The sequence below is a fragment of the Eucalyptus grandis genome, chromosome 5 (genome assembly GCF_016545825.1).
Source record: "Eucalyptus grandis isolate ANBG69807.140 chromosome 5, ASM1654582v1, whole genome shotgun sequence".
Classification (NCBI taxonomy): Eukaryota; Viridiplantae; Streptophyta; class Magnoliopsida; order Myrtales; family Myrtaceae; genus Eucalyptus; species Eucalyptus grandis.
In genome coordinates, this window is record NC_052616.1 from 13,707,763 (window position 1) to 13,727,640 (window position 19,878).

The 19,878-nt window shown below is 41.8% G+C and overlaps 2 protein-coding genes across 2 annotated transcripts; both read left to right on the plus strand.

The window, feature by feature from the left end:
* The first annotated feature begins 6,557 nt into the window (after positions 1 to 6,557).
* Positions 6,558 to 7,179, plus strand: LOC120293650 (disease resistance protein RPM1-like). Its single transcript, XM_039313354.1, has one exon. It carries the CDS (start codon positions 6,559 to 6,561, stop codon positions 7,177 to 7,179), a length of 621 nt encoding a protein of 206 aa, XP_039169288.1. The 5' UTR covers position 6,558.
* Positions 7,180 to 7,358: 179 nt separating this feature from the next.
* Positions 7,359 to 8,750, plus strand: LOC120293651 (disease resistance protein RPM1-like). The gene has a single exon (XM_039313355.1). It carries the CDS (start codon positions 7,359 to 7,361, stop codon positions 8,748 to 8,750), a length of 1,392 nt encoding a protein of 463 aa, XP_039169289.1.
* The last annotated feature ends 11,128 nt before the right edge of the window (positions 8,751 to 19,878 follow it).

Here is a 19,878-nt window from a genome sequence, read left to right on the forward strand (position 1 = left end):
AACATTTCACCCTTGACATTTTCTTCACTTGAGGACGTTTTCCTCTCTTGTGTTGGTTAACTCTTGATTTCTTGCAATAAGAACTTGATCCTTTGCATTCCCACATATTGACCGAATCAATACGCTTGCGCTTAAAGCACAAAGCCCTTTCGAGCTAGAACCAGCATTGAAAATATCTATTTTCAGCTCAAATGCCGTTAGACGGTCCTCGGCTAGCTCAAGATGGCGCACACATCCTCAAGATCTTCCATAACATGGTCAAGAGCTTTTAGTGCTTCTTGCTTTTTCAGCACATATTGAATCTTCATATTCAATATTTCACAATTGTTGTCGTTCATATCAGCAATAACGTTCTTAGTTGCTGAAAACATCGTTACAACACATCGATATACATGCACGAATAATTAATACCTATCATTTATGCATCCCTATTTGCATAGACCCATCATATTAATGAATAATTTCAAGTAAGGCTTCAGAATCAAAAGGTCACTATGTTTCCAATCATCCTCCAAAATCCTAACTCAAAATTATTATTAATATAATTGTCTTATGCAAAATCAATTCTATGAAGCTACAAAAGCTTTTAAAACTACCTACAGCTAATTACCCACAAAGAACCAGCAATAACAGAAAGCAAATAAAATCTTAACATCCAATAAATTAACAATGCTTTCACATGATACAACTAATATATCGGTTGCTACATCAACAACAATCGGGTAGTAAACATTACATAATTAATCAAAGAAATAAATAGGAATGTCCCTTATAATCTATCAGCCATAATATCTCGAGAAATTTGAAGGCACATTTGCTAACCATGGAAAAAACTTTTAAGAGCTTTCATGTTGCCTCCAAGGCGCATTCACTCGGCGCCATGTGGCGCTCAATCTAAGGGTTGAAGTTTTGGCCAACTCAATCCTATAGTGCTCTCTTACAAAAGCTTTCACCAGCCTCCTATAACCCGGGACCACGTTGACCTCCCATAGCCGATCTAACACTACTTGCCATTCAGGTGGAAGAGTGTTCATCAAAGCCAGCACTTTCTCAAAAATCCGGCATAAGATAACCATTCCAGATGATGTCCTGTATCATCTGATTGACCCTGACCACATGTGATACTAAATCATCATCATGCCACCGATAATTAGCTAATTCGACATCAGCCTTTTAAGTCTTGCATTTCCCTCGTCCGTTCTTGGGATTGCGGTATCCTTGCATAACACATCATAGTTCCCGCAACAAATGCAGAACTAAAAATGGATCACTTATAATCAATAATAAATATAAGGGAAAATACATAATTTTCCAAAATTCATGCAACAAATGCAGAATTAAAATGGATTACTTATAACCCACATAGGCATGACTGAAAAAGAAACAACTTTTTTTTTTTTTTTTTTTTCTTTTTCGGGTCAACGGTCGTCGGTCAACGGGTCGGGTCAACGGGCGCGCGGGTCGGAGGACCGGACGGACCGGCCGTGCCGGTCGGACGAACCGACCGCACGTGCCGCGCGCGTGCGCTGCTGACGTCACGCAGACGTCATCCGGCACGTGCCTCGCGCGTGAGCGTGCTGACGTCACGCGGGCGTCGCCGCACGTGCGCGGCATGCGCTAGGCTGATCGGGTCGGGTCGGTCGCCGTCGGGTCGGGTCGCCGGCCGGTGACCGACCGCCAACCGTCGCCGCGCCGACGTCATCCCGACGGTTATCGACCGTTGGGTGACGCCACGATGACGCGGCCGGGTGACGCGCACTCGTCGGTTCGCCGACCGGCGCGTGCCGTTTCGCCCGGTCGCCGACGCGCACGTGCCGGTTCGTCACCGGCGCGTGTGGCCATTGCCCGCGCTTCGGGCGCTGTCGCGCCCACGCGCAGCGGCCGGCGCGCGTGGCGCGTGCGCGTCTCTCGGCGGCGTGCGACATGTCGCGGACTCGTCTCGACGTCGCCTTTCTTCCCATGTGTTCAGAAAACGATTTCGACTTACGAAAACTCAGAAAAATGACCGAACAACGCTCGGGTGTTGGGATTTCTCGCCCCGATCCGTACGGCCGAAAATTTTTCGCGAAAAATCAATCAAAAAACATCAAATTGATCGGGAAAACGTGAACTAGGGCTCTGATACCAATGTTGGGAATAATAGATCTCCGAAAACCGGATTCGACACTAAATCGAACCCCTAAATCAATGCGGAAGCGTAGCCCGGGAAAATCACGTATCACCGATCGTAAAGCACACCACGGATTCGAGCGTACCTTGTTAGCCACAGATTAAACACCAATGCTGAAGACCAAGGAAGAAATTCTGATCCGATGATGTCAATTCGCCTTGAAAGGAAGACGGTATCGCCGTAAGCGTTTTTCTTCTTTTGGAGGGAGAGTGGGAGAGAACGTACGTTGGAATTGTGCCAAAGGGTGTCTTCTCTCTCTCTCTCCTCCCTTTATACCTTCCCCCATCCACGGGCCCTATTCCCGTGGGCCGGGCTTTTTTGGGCCCAACTTGGGCGGACGGGCCAACTCAGGCCCATCAATAAAGAAAAATCCATCAAAAATAAATGAAGCCAAGTCAACGGGCAAAAGCCCCGATAGGGGATGTCACAAGACTAATAATCAACTAGTATTTCAAAAATAAAATGCTGAAGATAGATGCAAGCAAAAGCACCTTCAAATCCCAAAGGTAACGGCATCACCGTATGCCTAAGGCGTTAAATTTAACTATCTAACAAATAATCATCCGATAAAAGAAGACTGCCTTAGCTTTAGCTAAAAGCGTGAAGTCTTCTGTTCAGTTGCTGCCGTGGGAAGAACGTGCGTTAATAAAAGAAGAACGTGAGTTGATTCTTCTTTTCCCTTATTTAAAGATAGCCCATTGTAATAGGGCCACAAATCATGTGGCTAAATGGGTAGCAAAGACCCATAGAAAGAAAGCCCTCCCTCTGAATTGGTTGGCCCATCCTCTGTTGGCCCTGAAAGAACTGCTATGTGATGAGACTCCGCTAGTGAGCTCCTTTTCTTCAAATTATCAATGAAAAGTACATATTTCGGACCAAAAACAATAACAATAATAATAATCATCCCATAAAGAAGAACTAAAAGGAAGAGTACTGCATCCAGCATACTGTTTGTGTAAACCGCGAAACCTTGCAATATCCTTAGGGCATGTTTGGTAACACTCCCTAAGAATAACTGATTCTATTGTTTTGTTCCCTTAAAAAAAAAAAAAAAAGAATAGAAATTCGTTTGATAAATTTTTTCTGGGAACAAAATTCATTTTTCTCTCGAAAATAGATTTGGAACAGAATTGAGAAAAAAAGTTATTTCTTATTCCCCAAAACAATTCCAAGAATCAAATCTAATTTTTTTCTTTACTCTCCTCTTTCCTTCTCTTTCATTTTCTTCTTCTTTCTTTTGGCTGGTCATCGACTCCCGGGCTCTCATGAGAGCGTCGACGACCCCCACCAATGCCAAGCCATAGCAAGACTCGTCGGCTTAAGCGTCGCGGTGGCTAGGCAAGGCTCTAATGAGCTCACTAGACCTTGCCCGCAAGGCTTTGGCAAACTTGTTGGACCTCACCCGGTTGTCGTCAACCATCGCTATGGCTAGTGACCGACCATAAAGAAGAAGAAAGAATAAGAGAAAGGGAAAAGAAAAATATATATATATATATAATAAAAAGTTAAAAATTAAAAGAAATAAAAGAATTTAAGAATTCTATTAAACGCATTTCTATCCTAAGAATGAAAATTTTGTACAGTTATTAAACGCGTTCTTTTACTCAAAAATTATTCCGAAAATAGAATTAGAAAAAATTATTTCTAATAAAAAAGTGTTCTTTGAAAAAGAATGGTTACCAAATTCACCCTTAGCTAATTTTATCATGGTACAGACTAGTTGGTGAAGCCACCTATAGAAATAGGTCATTCTTGTACCAGCATGCCGCAAGACTTGTCGCCTTTCCCCGAAAATTTGTTCGATAAAATATATGTTGCTGGGTTCTAGAAAATTCAGGAGAGAGGCCCTAAAGATCAAAGAGGCGAGGAAATTGAAGTAGCAATGTCTCACAACAAATATCATCTTTGATATATTCTACAGGGAATTGCTAAAACAAACCAATAAATCAAGCTACGTGCAATGGAAGAAGTGGAGGCAAAAAGATATCAAGAGATACCGGTTATAATCAATTGCCTTATGCCGGTTATAATCAATTGCCTTTCTTTCAAGATTTCTGGTGGCTCAGTTGGGCCTCCTGCTTCCACATCCGTCTCTGATGTCAATGCTTGCAAGATCAACATATGGTTTTCAAAGCCAGTTGTTCCAGATGAGGCTAAGCAACAAAAGGAAGTTCGCAGGGGGTTGAATATGGAGTGTCCTACTTTTCCTCACTAGTCCGTTTTCCAAAGGTTTGATAAAATGCCAAGCAGGGGACGGAAAATAAGGTACAGAACACCCGACGTTACGAGTACACAAAGGTATGAGTGACTCAGAACATGTGTCTTGGAATGGTTTTTTAACTTTTAGAAAGCATTTTCGTGTTCATTCGGGAGATTGGTGCTGGTAAAAGTAGCTTTCTCATCCTCATGAAATAGCCTTTTCGCCCCCAGCCTGGGGCCCGACAGCAGAGCAACTTCGTCGGGCAGGAAGCCGGCTCAAGGTTGTTGCGGCCACAATGGTGCTAATGTTAGCAGCAATGGGTTAGGGCTTTGTCTATTTCTCACTTGGCTGGGAAGGTAAGAAATCTACTTAAATAGAGACTAGAGCCCAGAAATTAGCTTGAAACTGGACATATAAGGATCTCTGCCCTAGTGTCACTGAATGATGTTCACTGAATGATGTTCCTATTAGCATGAAGCCATGGAAGGATCAAAGAAGAGCACAATGAAAATTTTAAGGATATGAGCTCAGTTGCTTGTCTAGCATTCGTACTAGTCCCCCTTTCCTCGGTGATAATGGACTTTACAAGTATCTCAGCAACAAGTCACATGAACCTCTTAAGCCTTCATGACAACACTAACTCGAACAAGAAATAGCCCAGAAATTGCTAGGTGAATACCAGTAACTTCTTTTTGCGTTAGCTTCTGGGGAGGTTTCAGTTCATAAGTCTTGTCCATTTCGAAGCTTTGTACGAAGTTAAGTTGCTTCATATCCATAAAGACCTGGCCAATTCTTTTACTCAAAAAAGCAAGCTTTGGAAAGCTTTAACACAATGGTATTCTGAAATAGAGCAGTTAGCCCGCTAATTTATGGTAACCTGAAACAGAATAGTTTGCCAGCAAATTTTCAGTGACTTTCACTGGAAACAATTATCAATAGCTGGCCAATAGTCATTCAGGGAAAATGTCACTCTCATTAACATTAGCATGGACAATTTGTTCAGTACTTGCAGCGAACTTGCTTAGTGAATAGGAACTTTGACCATTCAGAAATAAGTCACTCCCTCAGCAACATTATTATAAAAATTTATTCAGCACTAGCAGCGAACTTGCCTGGTAGCAGATCTTGACCATTCAAGAAAAAGTCACTCTCATTAACATTAGTATAAAAGTATATTCAGCACTTGCAGCGAACTTGCTGCGTAAACAAAAATTTTGATTAGAACCATATCAGAAGTTTTCAAGTATAAAACATGAGTGAATTGGAAACAAGTTGACTTTCTTATCATTTCCTTTGAAAAGTTAAACAACGATCTTAATAAAAGTTTCACAGAATTAGGTATATTAATACAAAAAGCAAGCAAATTAAGTACCGCACAATCATACTAAAAGATATCAATAATGGTTATTTTCAACTTAGTAAAGACACAGTGTAAGGTTTTTAATTTGTTATGCGGGTGTGCGTCATGACCAAACAGCCATGACTGATGGATGACTAGACATCAGAAGCTTGACCATTTCCACACCAAACCCCAGCCTGTGGAAGTACTATGTTAGAGGATATCAGCTAGTGTATTCTCCAGAACCTCGATATATGCAAACTAGAGCATGGCAGAAATTGCAGTAAACTACCTATTTGACAAGCTTAAGGACTTTCTAGAGAATGGGGTTCTACTGGGAAGTGCCAAGGAAGAAGTTACTTTAGTTAAGAGACAATTGGAGTACGTCAGGGCATTCCTGAGGGTTGCAGATTCCCTGGAAGAGAGTGACGAGGAAGTCAAAGTTTGGGTGAAGCAGCTGAGAGAAATCGCATATGACACTGAAGATGCTCTCGATGAGTTCAAACTTCTCGCGGCACATGATCATGGAATTGGTTCTCCTGGTCTTTTCTCCAAGATGTCCTGTTGTATCAAGAACATGAAAGGTCGGTACAGAATTGCTTTGGAGATGAAATCCATCAACTCCAGAATCAAAAACATATTTGATGGACACTGGAGAATCCGAGACAAACTAAATAAAGTAGAACACCACTTTGGCTCTAGTAAGTCAGACGACACATGGCAGGACCAGCGTGGCAATGCCCTTCTCTTAGACAAAGCTGAGCTCGTGGGCATCAGTGAACCGACAAAAAGCTGGTTGGCTGGCTCATTGAGGGCACTTCCACACGCGAAGTAATCTCAGTCGTGGGGATGGGAGGACTGGGGAAAACTACATTAGTGAAGCAAGTTTACGAAGATCCAGAAGTGAAGAAACATTTCATGATACGTGCTTGGATAACTCTTTCTCAATCTCCAAATATAGAAGAGCTCCTCCAAGGCATGGTTCAACAAATTATGAGGGAGACCCAAGCAAAAGGTCCTCCTGTACAGGACAACATGGATAGATTATGTCAGAAGATTATTATCAAGGACTTCCTACAAAAAGCAAGGTACCTGATTGTTGTAGATGATGCGTGGCATATAAATGAATGGGATGTGATAAAACATGCATTGCCTAATAACAACTGTGGCAGCCGAATAATTATCACATCCAGGAATTCTGATTTAGCAAATATCTCGTGCGGGGAATTCAGAGGGATGGTTTACAAGATGGAGCCACTGCCAGGTGAAGAGTCATGGAAGCTTTTCTGTGCAAAGACATTTCAGGGGAACTCCTGCCCTCCTCATCTAGAGGAGACCTGTAGGCTTATTCTAAGAAAGTGCGAGGGATTGCCACTTGCTATTGTGGCCATCAGTGGTGTTTTGGTTTCAAAAGACACGAGAAAAAGGCTGAATGGGATCTGGTTCATCGAAGTCTCCGTACTGAAATAGATTGCAATGACAAACTCAGAACCTTGAAGAGAGTCCTTTCACTTAGTTTTGATGACCTCCCATACTACTTGAAGTCCTGTTTCCTGCACTTGAGCGTGTTTCCCAGGGGTTACCTCATTAGCTGTGGGAGATTGATTCGATTATGGATTGCAGAAGGATTTGTAGACAAGAAAGAAGGTATGACAGTAGAAGAAGCAGCCCAGGGCTACCTATATGAGCTCCTGGACAGAAGCCTGATAGAAGTGGCTGTTAAAGCTGGCGATGGAAGGATCCAGGATTGCCGTATCCATGATTTTCTGCTGGATATTATTACTTCAAAGTCGACTAACCAAGGCTTTGCAGAAACAGTGATAGAAAAACATTATAAATGGCCAGATAAAGTTCGTCGCCTATCAATACAGAACAGCCTGCAAGCTACCCAACAGAAAAGGTCATTGTCTCGACTACGTTCCTTATATCTGTTTGGGGTAGAGAGATCTTCCATGGATGCTGCTCTAGGTAGTGATATGAGACTGCTCACTGTTTTGGACTTGCAAACAGCTTCTTTGACAAGGTTCCCAGCTCAAGTTGCCGAGTGGTGCTGCCTGAGATATCTAAGTTTCAGGTACAGCAAGGTGAGAACTGTTCCATATTCCATAGGGAACCTTCAAAACCTAGAGACCCTAGACCTTAAACACACATATGTCACAGAATTGCCAGTTGTGATTTTGAAGCTTCGACAACTTCGTCATCTACTCGTATATCATTATGCAAACAGAGCCTACTCATGGTTTAAGTATGGCTTCAAGTTCCCAGATGGAATAGGGACTCTACAGTCCCTACAAAAGCTCTGCTACATAGAAGCAGGTAGTGAGAGAAACAGCAGCTTAATGAGAGAGCTTGGAAAGTTGAAACAATTGAATAGGTTAGGCATCGTGAAGTTGAGAAAAGAAGATGCAAGGGAACTGTGCTTGTCCATTGAAAAGTTGACCAAGCTTCAAGCATTATCTGTAAATTCAGTGGATGAAAATGAGATTATTGATCTACAACCCCTCTCTTCTCCACCTCCATTTCTCCAGAGAGTCTACTTGACAGGACGTCTTGAGGCGTTACCAGATTGGATATCATCTCTTGATAGCCTAATGGTATTGTATCTGAGATGTAGTCAGTTAAAGGATAATCCTCTGCCATCTCTTGGGAAATTGCCTAATCTTGTGCATCTCGCCTTGCTTCAGGCTTATGAAGGAACCAAGCTGTGTTTCAAAGCCTACGACTTTATGAAGCTAAGGTTTCTGATCCTTGGTCCTTTTGACAAACTCAAATGCGTGGAAGTGGAAAAGGGATCCATGCCTTGTCTTGAGGAGTTGATTATTGAGAGTTGTAAGTTATTGAAGAAGCTTCCATCCGGAATTGAGCACCTGGAAAAGCTGAAAGTGATGAAGTTTGTTGACATGCCTGATGAGTTTGTGAAGAAACTTATGCCAGATGGACAAGACGATATTTACCTGAAAGTGGCCCATGTTCCAGAAGTATATTACGGTTGCCGGAGAGGTGGAGGATGGGAAGTCGTGCTCACCAAGGCATTTGTGTGAGGAGCGTTGAATTTCCTCCATGCTTGAAATGACTGGCTGAGCCTAGGCTGTATAATACTTTTTGCGAGGTATTAGCGATTGAATGACTGTAATGCTCAAAAATCCTTGTTACTTCGTGATAATAGTTTAAAAGCATAGTGTAGGGTTACTATGGGTCTGTAAATGACATTTAGCAGCTGTTTGCAATATTCTGCAACGTCCCTTTTCCTCACAGAAGAGAAGGGTCAAGTGATGGTGTATATACACCTTTGAACTTCTTGGAGTGTATGCAGATTTGAGATGAAATTCTGCTATTATGAGAAACCATTTAGATGTTTGTCACCACCGTACATGATTATTTGAGTATTACTTTTGCGGGCTAGGCCCAAATGGTGCGTATCAGGTTGTTAAGAGTCCTACTTGTGAAGCATCCGATGCGCCACCTGGGGTGTTACAGTTTCAGTCCCCCGAACAGTCTCAACATTGCTCTTCTACAAGTCAGTGAAGACACTTTCCCATGTTTTCCTCTTTAAAAATGGCTTTTGCTGCCTTGACCACGACAAGTCTCTTGCGGTTCCGTTAATCGTATAACGTCCCCATGCAAGGAATTTTAGCATACGAGACTTCTGGTGAAGGTCCAAAGTTTTGTTTTCCGGGAACTTACATGCTTTTTTTCCATAAACATCCTCTCTCTCTCTCCCTCCCCTCCGCCCCCCAACCTCAATGGACAGTAACTTCACTCTATTTGTTTCGCAAAAAATTTTGACATTTCTGAAAAAAATTCCTATGCAAGGTTCCTGAACCAAGCCTCTGTGGACCCAAGCTTGGCATTTGTAGACCTGGGCCAAGCCTCGATGGACCCAAACCGGAGCATCGATGACTTGAACATGATAGTCAAGTACCCAAGCAAGGGCACCGGGGTCTAGGGGCCCAGCCTCGAGAGACACAGGCCTGAGTGCCAGTGAGCCAGCCGCAAGAGTCGGGTACTTGAGCACTGCCGCCAGGAACCCCAACACAGATACCAGGGTCTTGGACCCAGCCTCCAAGGACCTAGACTCGGCCTTTACGAACCCCGACCCACGTGTGACGGGGGCGCATGAGCCAAGTACCTGAGCATGGCTGCCCAAGACTCGCGCTCCTACATCAGGATCTCAGGCCCCGGTGCCTGGTATCTTGATGGAGGCAAAGTAAAACGACAACTTCAACCATGAATCGTATGTTTTAGGATTTTGCGCTCAAACAAAACTCGAGGAAGGCAGTGACAACCGACAATAAGCACCAACTAGGAAGAGGATCCATATTGAATCGGCAAGGAGTGAGACGAAAGTGACCACTGTCAATTTCCCTGGCCATACAAATGCCCATTCACGCAACGGCGGAATCTTGATGGAGAGGAAAAGCTCTTCCATCAAGGAATTGCATTCATTTCCTTCGTATTTTGCAACATCTTCAACAGCAAGATGTTACTTCCAAATTACTGGGCGAACGTTCCACAACAGGACAGGTCTCAACCATAATCAAGTACCTTTCTTTCAAGATTTCTTATGGCTCAGTAGGACCTCCTGCTTCCCCATCCATATCTGATATCAATGCTTGCAAGCTCAACATAAGGAAGTTCGCTCCATTGGATAGCTTGTGATTCATAAGGATTTCAAAGCCAGCCGTCCCTGATCAGGCAAAGCATGTTCGCAGAGGTTTGAACATGGAGTGTCCTACTTTTCATCACAAGTACGTCCACCGAATGTTCAATAAAATGCCAAGCAGGAAACAGTAAAGAAGGTACAAAACGGTAGACATTCCGAATACACGGAGTTATGAGTGACTCAGAACGTGTCTTGGAATTGGTTTTATTATTATTATTATTTTTTTTTTTTCGGGTATAGCACGTTCATTCAGGAGATTGGTGCTAGTAAAAGTAGCTTTCTCATCCTCATGGGATAGCCTTTTCACCCCGGCATGGGAAGTCAGCTCGAGGTCGTCGTGACCGATGGTGCTAATGTTAGCAACGATCAGTTAGGGCATGGTCTATTTCTCACTTGTCTGGGAAGGGCAAGAAATCTAGTTCATTGGAGACTAGATCCTAGAAATTCGATTGAAGGTAGACATGTAAAATCTCTGCATGCTGGTCACTGAATGAAGCCATGGAAGAATCAAAGAAGAGAGCACGTTGAAAATTTTAAGCATATGGCCTCAGTTGCTTGTGTAGCATAGTAGGTGAACTAGTCTCCCTTTCCTCAGAAACAATGAACTTCACGAGTATCTCAGCAATAAGTCACATGATCCTCTTACGCCATCATGACAGCACTAACTACAACAAGTTGCACAGAAATTGCTCGGAGAATACCAATAACTTCTTTTTGCCTGAGCTTCTAAGGAGGTTTCAGTTCAAGTCTTGTCCGTTTTGAAGCTTTGTACGAAGTTAGGTTGCTTCATATCCATAAAGCCCTGACCGATTCTTTTACTCAATGAAGCAAGCTTCAGAAAGCTTAAACACAATGGTATCCTGAAACAGAATAGTTTGCCTGCAAATGTTCAGTAACTTTCACTGGATACAATTATCGAAAATCAACGGCCGGCCGATAGCCATTCAGCAAAAAGTCACTTTCATTATCATTAGTATGAAAATATATTCAGTACTTGCAGTGAACTTGCCTAGTAAACAGGAACTCTGACCATTTAGGAAAAGTCACTCCCACTGACATTAGTATAAAAATATATTCAGTACTTGCAGTGAACTTGTCTAGTAACAGGAATCTTGACCATTTAGGAAAAAGTCACTCTCATGAACATTAGTATAAAAGTATATTCAGTACTTGCAGTGAACTTGTCTAGTAACAGGAATCTTGACCATTCGGGAAAAAGTCACTCTCATGAACATTAGTATAAAAGTATATTCAGCACTTGCAGTGAACTTGCCCAGTAAAGAAAAAAATTGATTAGAACCACATCAGAAGTTTGCGAGTATAAAACATGAGTGAATTGAAAATAATTTTCTTGTCATTTCCTTTGAAAAGTTAAACAACAATCTTAATAAAAGTTTCAGAGAGTCAGGTATATTTGTACACAAACCAAGCAACTTAAGTAGCACGCAATCCTACTAAAAGATATCAATAATGGTTATTTTCAACTTACTAAGTCAGAGTGTGCGGTTTTTTAATTTGTTAAGCAGGTTTGCATAATAACCAAACAGCCATGAACTGATGGATGACTAGAGGGAGAATTACCAAAAAAGTCCTAAACCTATTGCGATTGTGCCAATTTAGTCCTAAACTTTTTTTTTTTTTTTTGCCAACTTAGTCCTAAACCTTTTACAATTGTGCCAATTTAGTCCATCCGGCCAAAATTGGCCGGCCGGTGTTGACGTGGATGCCGGCCGGCCGACGAACGATTTTTTAATAATTTTTTTATTTTTTCGATTTTTTAATTTTTTTTAATTTTTTTCTTCTTTTTTTTTTTCTTCCTATCTTCTTCTTACGGCCGGCCGAGGCGAGGGCCGGCGAGGTCAGCCTCGCCGGCCACTTTGGCGAGGCTCGCCCCGCCGGCCACTAGCGAAGGCGAGCCTCGCCCCGGCGACGGCGAGGCCGCCGTCGCCCGGCCAAGGCGAGGCTCGGCCTCGCCCGGCCCATGGCGAGGTCGAGCCTCGCCGATCCGGCGACGGCGGCCTCCCGTCGGCCGGGCGAGGCTCGCCTTCGCCGGTGGCCGGCGGGGCGAGCCTCGCCCGGCGACGGCAAGGCCGCCGTCGCCCGGCCAAGGCGAGGCTCGACCTCGCCCGGCCATGGCGAGGTCGAGCCTTGCCGGATCTGGCGACGGTGGCCTCGCCGTCGCTAGGCAAGGCTCGCCTTCGCCGGTGGCCGGCGGGGCGAGCCTCGCCCAACGACGGCAAGGCCGCCGTCGCCCGCCAAGGCGAGGCTCGGCCTCGCCCGGCCATGGCGAGGTCGAGCCTCGCCGATCTGGCGACGGCAGGCCTCGCCGGCCACCGGCGAGGTCGACCTCGCCTTGGCTGGGAGAGGGTCGACCTCGCCGGTGGGCCGGCGAGGCCGCCGTCGGCCGGGCGAGGCTCGCCTTCGCCCGGTGGCCGGCGGGGGTGAGCCTCGCCGGCCCTCGCCTGGCCGGCCGGCCGGCGCCGCCGAGGAAGAAGAAGATAGGAAAAATTAAAAAAAAATTAAAAAAATTAAAAAAAAATTAAAAATCGAAAAAATAATAAAAAAAATTGTTCGCCGGCGGCGCGTCCACGTCGGCGCCGGCCGGCCAATTTTGGCCGAATGGACTGAATTGGCACAATTGTAAAAGGTTTAGGACTAAATTGGCCAAAAAAAAAAGTTTAGGACTGAATTAGCACAATTGAAATAGGTTTAGGACTTTTTTGGTAATTCTCCCGATGGCTAGACATCGAAGCTTTGACCATTTCCACACCAAACCCCCAGCTGTGGGAGCACTATGTTAGAGGATACCAGCTAGTGTATTCTCCGAACTTCAATATACGCAAAATAGAGCATGGCAGAAATTGCAAGTTGAACTACCTCCTTGAGAAGCTCAAGGACTTTAGAGAGAACGAGGTTCTATTCGAGGTGCCGAGGAAGAAGCGAGCGAAAAACATCAAGGTGCTGGTCATAATCAAGTACCTCTCTTTCAAGACGGATCTGGCCACCAACGAATGAACCGCTTTAGGAGAAAGATGAGCTCGTCGATCGCCACATCCGCTAATTCAAAATGGTCACTAACCCCGAAACAGATGATGAACTTCCCCTATCTATTTCATCATAAACTGAATGATTGTTGGAGAGATACAGAGAGGGAATGCACGCTCAAGTATAAATTGTGAAGAAGACCGATTTGAATCATTCAAAACACTGAGAACGACTATAATTTTGTCCTAATTCCTCAATTCAGGTGATTTAGCCCGATTCGTTGATTCGGGCCAAAAGGACGTTATGTACGCTCTATTTTGTTGACTTCATTTCAGCGGCAAGACACAATGGCCAATTTGTATTAAATTGATGCTTGATGCCATGTCGGATCTTTTGGCCACACAAATTGTAACATCCCGGGCCCCACGTGTAATATTGTCCGCTTTGGGTCACCCGCCCTGGCGCGGACGCACCGCCATCCCAGCCACGGTCTTTTCCCTCACGGCTTTAAAACGCGTTACACAGTTAGAGGGACCCAAGCCTTATAAGCTGACCAAGATCTCCCTCCCTAGGCGATGTGGGACAAGAGGGAGGTTATCACACTATCCACCTCTTAACGAGAATAGCGTCCCGCTATGGCCCCACGGGCATGTAACAGCATTCAAGCTGTGGTCCCACACACGGTCGGGAGTCGGCTCGATACCACTTGTAACATCCCGGGCCCCCCACTGTAATATTGTCCGCTTTGGGTCACCCGCCCGGCGCGGACGCACCGCCATCCAGCCACGGTCTTTTCCCTCACGGCTTTAAAACGCGTTACACGTTAGAGGGACCCAAGCCTTATAAGCTGACCAAGATCTCCCTTCCTAGGCGATGTGGGACAAGAGGGAGGTTATCACACAAATTGCCAATGGCGATCAAGTGAACAATTTTTAACTAGTGTGGCATATAATTGATAGAAATAAGTTACAGCACCCATGTGAGTACCGTATACAAGTAATGACACTTGTGATGTACTTTTCCTTTTATGAGCATTGACTTAATTGAGTCAATTAAGTCAAAACTTCACTTAATATGATAAATAAGGGAGTTAATTCAATAAATAGAAAAACTAATTGATGACAAGTAAAAACTTGCCAAATATATTTCTAAAACCTTCCAATAATGATCGGTGTCTTATGTTTTGTACGAGCTTAATAATATTTAACTATTAATTTCTAATAATCATCAAACAAATCTTTATTGTTAACACCACCAACCATTAAAATTCAGTACTTAAATTTCCAATATTTTAATAACCTTATTTATCATTGAATTAAAAGATCCAATTAAATCCAGAATTTTCATAATAAATCCAGAATTTTCATGATATGGTAAATAAGGTAATGATTCATCCAACATAAAAAATAATTGATGGCAAGTGGAAACATGCAAAATATACTGTTCAACCTTCCAATACTGGTCCGTCTCCGTGTTCGGTATCACAGCGTACAGCGTGCCTTTACTAGAAGATAGTGCGAGAAGCAGGCAAGCCTAGTCGACGGAAGAGCAGCCTAGTCCGTCTATCTATGTGCTCCTTTCTTTTTGTTACTGTATAAACAAGGTAAAAAACCAGGAAGGCCTACTCAAAAGCCTAGACTAATAAGGGTGCGTTTGTTTGCGTTTCTGTTTAAAAATTGTTCCGAGAAATAAAAATAGAAAAGTGTTTCTTTCCGGGAACAATTTTTGAACAAAAAAACGTGTTTGATAAATTTTTTTGTGAATAAAAAATAAACGGAAACACGTTTGGTAAATTTGTATAATTTTTTTATTTCTTTTATTTTTTACTATTTTTATTTTATTTTTTTCTATTTTTTTCTTATTTTTCCTTTTTTCTTTTTCTTTTTTTGGCCGGCGGCCTCGCCCAGCCACGACGAGGCTCGCCGGCCCCTGGCGAGGCCGAGCCTCGCCGGCCGCCCGGGCAAGCTCGGCCTCGCCGGATCCGGGCGAGATCAAGCTCGCCCGGCGCGAGGCCGTCGGCCCTCGTCGGCCAGTCACCGGCCATGGCCGAGGTCGGCGACCGGCGAAAGAAAAAGAAGAAGAAAATAAAAAAGTGTTTCTAAGTTTTGTTTCAGAAATAAGAAACAACTTTTTGTTGTTTCTTATTTCTGTTCCCTTTTTGTTTCTGGAACAAAAAAAAAAAAGGAATGAAACGCACCCAAACGCTCTGTTCCTTTTTTGTTCCCGGAACAAAAAAAGAAAAAGTGTTTAAAAACAGAAAAAGAAATACAAACAAATAGGCCCTAAGCTTTACCAAAAAAAAAAAAAACAAATAGGCCCTAAGCCAACAAGTCTGAAAGGCCGATAATGGCTGTGTCTTAAGGAGGCACATTTCTAGATTCATATTCAAGGAAGAAATTTCACAGCATGTTCACTGAGAATCCCATCACTCTGATTCTATCCTCTACACAACTCATGGAAGGATCACACAAGATGTCCACCTTTTCTGCAGAAACAAAATAGTAACAATCTGCAATCTCCAAACGGTAAGTGCCTAATAAACTGGAAGGACCAATTAAAATGAAGTTGGTTTTGAGAGCTGGGACTGCTTAGTAATGATGCCTCCACAGTGATTCAGATTGAGGATTTCAGATCCTAACGAATAAGTTATCGCCTTCAGATCTTGCCATATAATAGAGCTCAGTGGACGAACTTTGACCGCCTCTCTTCATCTGAATCGACCCCGCATGACACACCGGTGACTACTTAAACTTATCCAGAAGGGTGCCATCAATTTAATAGTCATCAAGGTACCTGCTGATGCCCCTTTATTGCTAAAGCTACCGTCACCAGCCATGAAGACAAAATTTGTTTCGCAAATTGTTGTCTAAGGATTTTTAAGTATACTATAAACAGAAAACTCATTTTTGCAAGGTATTAAATTAAGTGAAGTGCACTAATTTACGACATTAGAAGAACATTAAATATATAAACAAATCACGTTTATATTTCTCCAAGGCACACTGACTACAATTCACCTCATTTATATAGCAAGCGCGTGGACACATGTGGACACATGCCCTTAGACAACAGCCGTTGAGACTTGGTCTATTTTTTTTGCTTACCTGGAAGGGCAAGAAATCTACTTTATCAGAGACTAGAGCCTAGAAATTTGCTCGAAGGCAGACAGATAAGATCTCTGTGTGAGTGTCACTGAATGATGTTTCTATTAGCATGAAGCCATGGAGGAATCAAAGAAGAGCACGAGGAAGATTACAAGTATATGACCTCAGTTGCTGGTCCCGTCATAGTTGATGAAACTAATTTTCACTTTCTCAGCAGTAATGAACCTTACCAGCATCTCAGCAATGAGTCGCTTGATCTTCTTAAGCTTTCTTGACGACGCTAACTCCAACAAGAAGTTGCACAGAAATTGCTAGGTGAATACCAATAAGTTCTTTTTGCCTGAGCTTTTGAAGAGGTGACGGTTCAAAAGTCTTGTCCACTATAAAGTCTTGTGTGAAGTGAAGTTGATTCGTTACCATAAACCCCCGACCGATTCTTTTACTTGATGAAGCAAGCTTTTGAAAACTTTTAAAACAATGGTGTTCTGAAACAAAATAGTTGACTGCAAATGTTCATTAACTTTCCCCGGAAACAATCATCTGAAATTGATAGCATGCCAATGCCGATAGCCATTCAAGAAAATGTCAGCTGTCATTAATATTAATCTGAAAATATATTCAGTACTGCAGTGAACTCGCTTAGAACTAAAGAATTTTGATTAGAACCATATTAGAAGTTTCCGATGAGTTTCCTGGATAGAAAACAATAGTGGATTGGAAATTAAGTAATTTTCCTATTATGTCATCTGAAAAGTTAAACATCAATTTAATAAAAAAAATTCACAGAATTAGGTATGTCAAGACACAAACCAATCAAATTAAGTAGCATGCAATAATAGTAAAAGATATTGAAATGTCATTTTCAACTTAGCCTAGACAAAGAGTGTAAGGGTTTTTTATTTATTAAGCGGGTGTACATCATGACTAAAGTATGAAGGTTGCTTCATTTCCTTAAACCTCCAACCGATTCTTTTACTCAACGAAACAAGCTTCAGAAACCTATTGAAACAATGGTATTCTGAAACAGAATAGTCGGCTGCAAATGTTCAGTAACCTTCCCCGAAAACAATAACCTGAAATTACTAGGATGCCAATGCTAATAACCATTCAGGAAAATGTCGCTGTCATTAACATTAATATTAAAATGTATTCAGTACTTGCAGTGAACTCACCTAGTAAACAAGAATTTTGACTAAAACCACATTAGAAGTTTCCGAGAAGTTTCCTGGATATAAAACAAGAGTGGATTGAAAATTAATTAAGTTCCTATTATGTCATCTGAGAAGTTAAACAACAATTTAATAAAAAAATTCACAGAATTATTTATGTTAATACACAAACTAAGCAAATTAAGTAGCGTGCAATAATACTAAAAGATATCGATAATGTCTTTTTCAACTCAGCCTAGATAAAGAGTGTAAGGGTTTTTTATTTGTTAAGCGGGTGTACATCATGACCAAACAGCCATGAACTGATGGAACGGCTAGACGTCAGAAGCTTGACCAATTCCACACCAAAACCCAGCCAATGGAAGCACTAAGCTAGAGGAGACCATCAAGTGTAATATGCGGGTTTTGACCCAGTTAAAAGGCAAAAGCAGAAAGAAAAAAAAAAAGGAAAAGGAAAAAGGGGATTCTTATTATAAAGGAAACAGAAAGGGGCAACGACAAGAGAGAGGAGAGGCACGACCAGATAGCTCGTGCAAGAGAAAGAAAAGAGAACAAAGAAGGAAAGAAGGAAAGGGGAAAGAGGATTCGCGCATACACGGCACAGGAATCTTGATGTGCCTACATATTGCAATGCTGGGTAAGTACTCAATATTTTTGTTCATTCAATCGGAGAACGTTTTAGAATTATGGCTCAAATTCATAATTAAGTTAAATTTGAATTGCGAAGTCCAATTTAAATTTTGTTGAGCTAAAAATATTATGGGCTTTTAATAATTTAGGATTTTTGGACCTGTAGCATTTTATGGAAATTAATTTGAGCTTATGGTTTGTCTTAACCAAGTTTTCGAAATTTCCCACCGTGATAAACAGTGTGTGACAGCAGATTTCAGGCTGATTTTCGTCGGTTGCCGGCTAGATTTAAGTCATGGATGTTCTAATACTTCAAAAGATCTTTATTTTGACTAAAAGCTCATTTGACAAGAAGTTCAGCGGAGAAAGTTATAGCGCAAGAAAGTTCGACATGCAAACTCTAATTGCAAATGGCTTTGAATAATCACTTCGGACAAGCAATTTTTGAGTGCATGGGATTGTTTTGTTAGCGATTAAGTGCAATTTAGTCGAGTCGTTAGTTAAAGCAATGTTTTACTTGGTTTTGACATTGATTCTCGTTTAATTGATAGGATTACGAGATCATTAGCACATTTAGCCATGTCGTTTGGTTTTGGAGCATTCTGAGGTGCATGGTGCTATTTCTTTTTTAATATTGTAAACTCATGTCTGGAAGTAATAAAGAATTGAGTATCGCATGAATAATTAAAGCATGTTTATTGCATAAATCCGGTTGGATAATTACTACGTTTTGGTATTTTATGAAAGGTTTGAGAATTGTTTTAAGGAATGTGTTGCGAAATTTGTGAACCTAGTTTATGAAATGGATCCCGAAATGATCTGTGAAATATATTCTGATTTATGAATTGAATTCAAAAATGTTATAAGAAATGCTTGAGAGAGGTATTTCTAGCGGACGAGACGTGCTATAAAATTGTTATCTATTTCAGTATTAAAAATGTGTTATGATTTTTTAGACTGATTCTAAATTGGATTTCTAATATTAGAGGAGAATGGTTTGGTGTTGAATATTGCTGTGAACCCGATTAGGATTTTTGGATATGTATATTGGTGTTATGATATCCTTCTAAGTCAAGCCACTACTTATAAAATGTGTTATGGTTTATAAAATGTAGGTGGAAACCTGGCCAAATGAAGACTCTTAGTTGCCTTGTCAACAGGCATTGTATTGTAAATATGGTAATATATTGAGCAAAAGATTAGTCGATGCATGAACATCGACATGTGATTTGATGCAAGATAAATCAATGGAATAGACCGTTAATGAGTGATATGAGATTAATCAATGGAATAGACCATTAATATGGGATTTGATGAGATTGATCAATAGAATAAACCATTGATATGTGAATTGTTAAGATTTATCAATGTAATAGACCATTGATGTTCGTTCAGATATTATTAATTTAACGAATGTTTTCTAATCTATAAATATCTATACATGGTTGTGTTAAAGCGATATAACTCATTTTTATCTTGTATATGTGTTATATACTGGAATTATGATAAATGGGTGTTAAAATTGTTTTGTAAAGTGCATAGTAGGTGCTCTATCTACTTAGAAGAGATACGGTTTACTCATTGAGCTGTCATTGTTCACCCCTTTCCTTCCCAATGT

Bases quoted from the DNA above. Each gene is read 5' to 3' on its own strand.
- LOC120293650 (XM_039313354.1), top strand. From the start codon at position 6,559: ATGGGAGGACTGGGGAAAACTACATTAGTGAAGCAAGTTTACGAAGAT.
- LOC120293651 (XM_039313355.1), top strand. From the start codon at position 7,359: ATGACAGTAGAAGAAGCAGCCCAGGGCTACCTATATGAGCTCCTGGAC.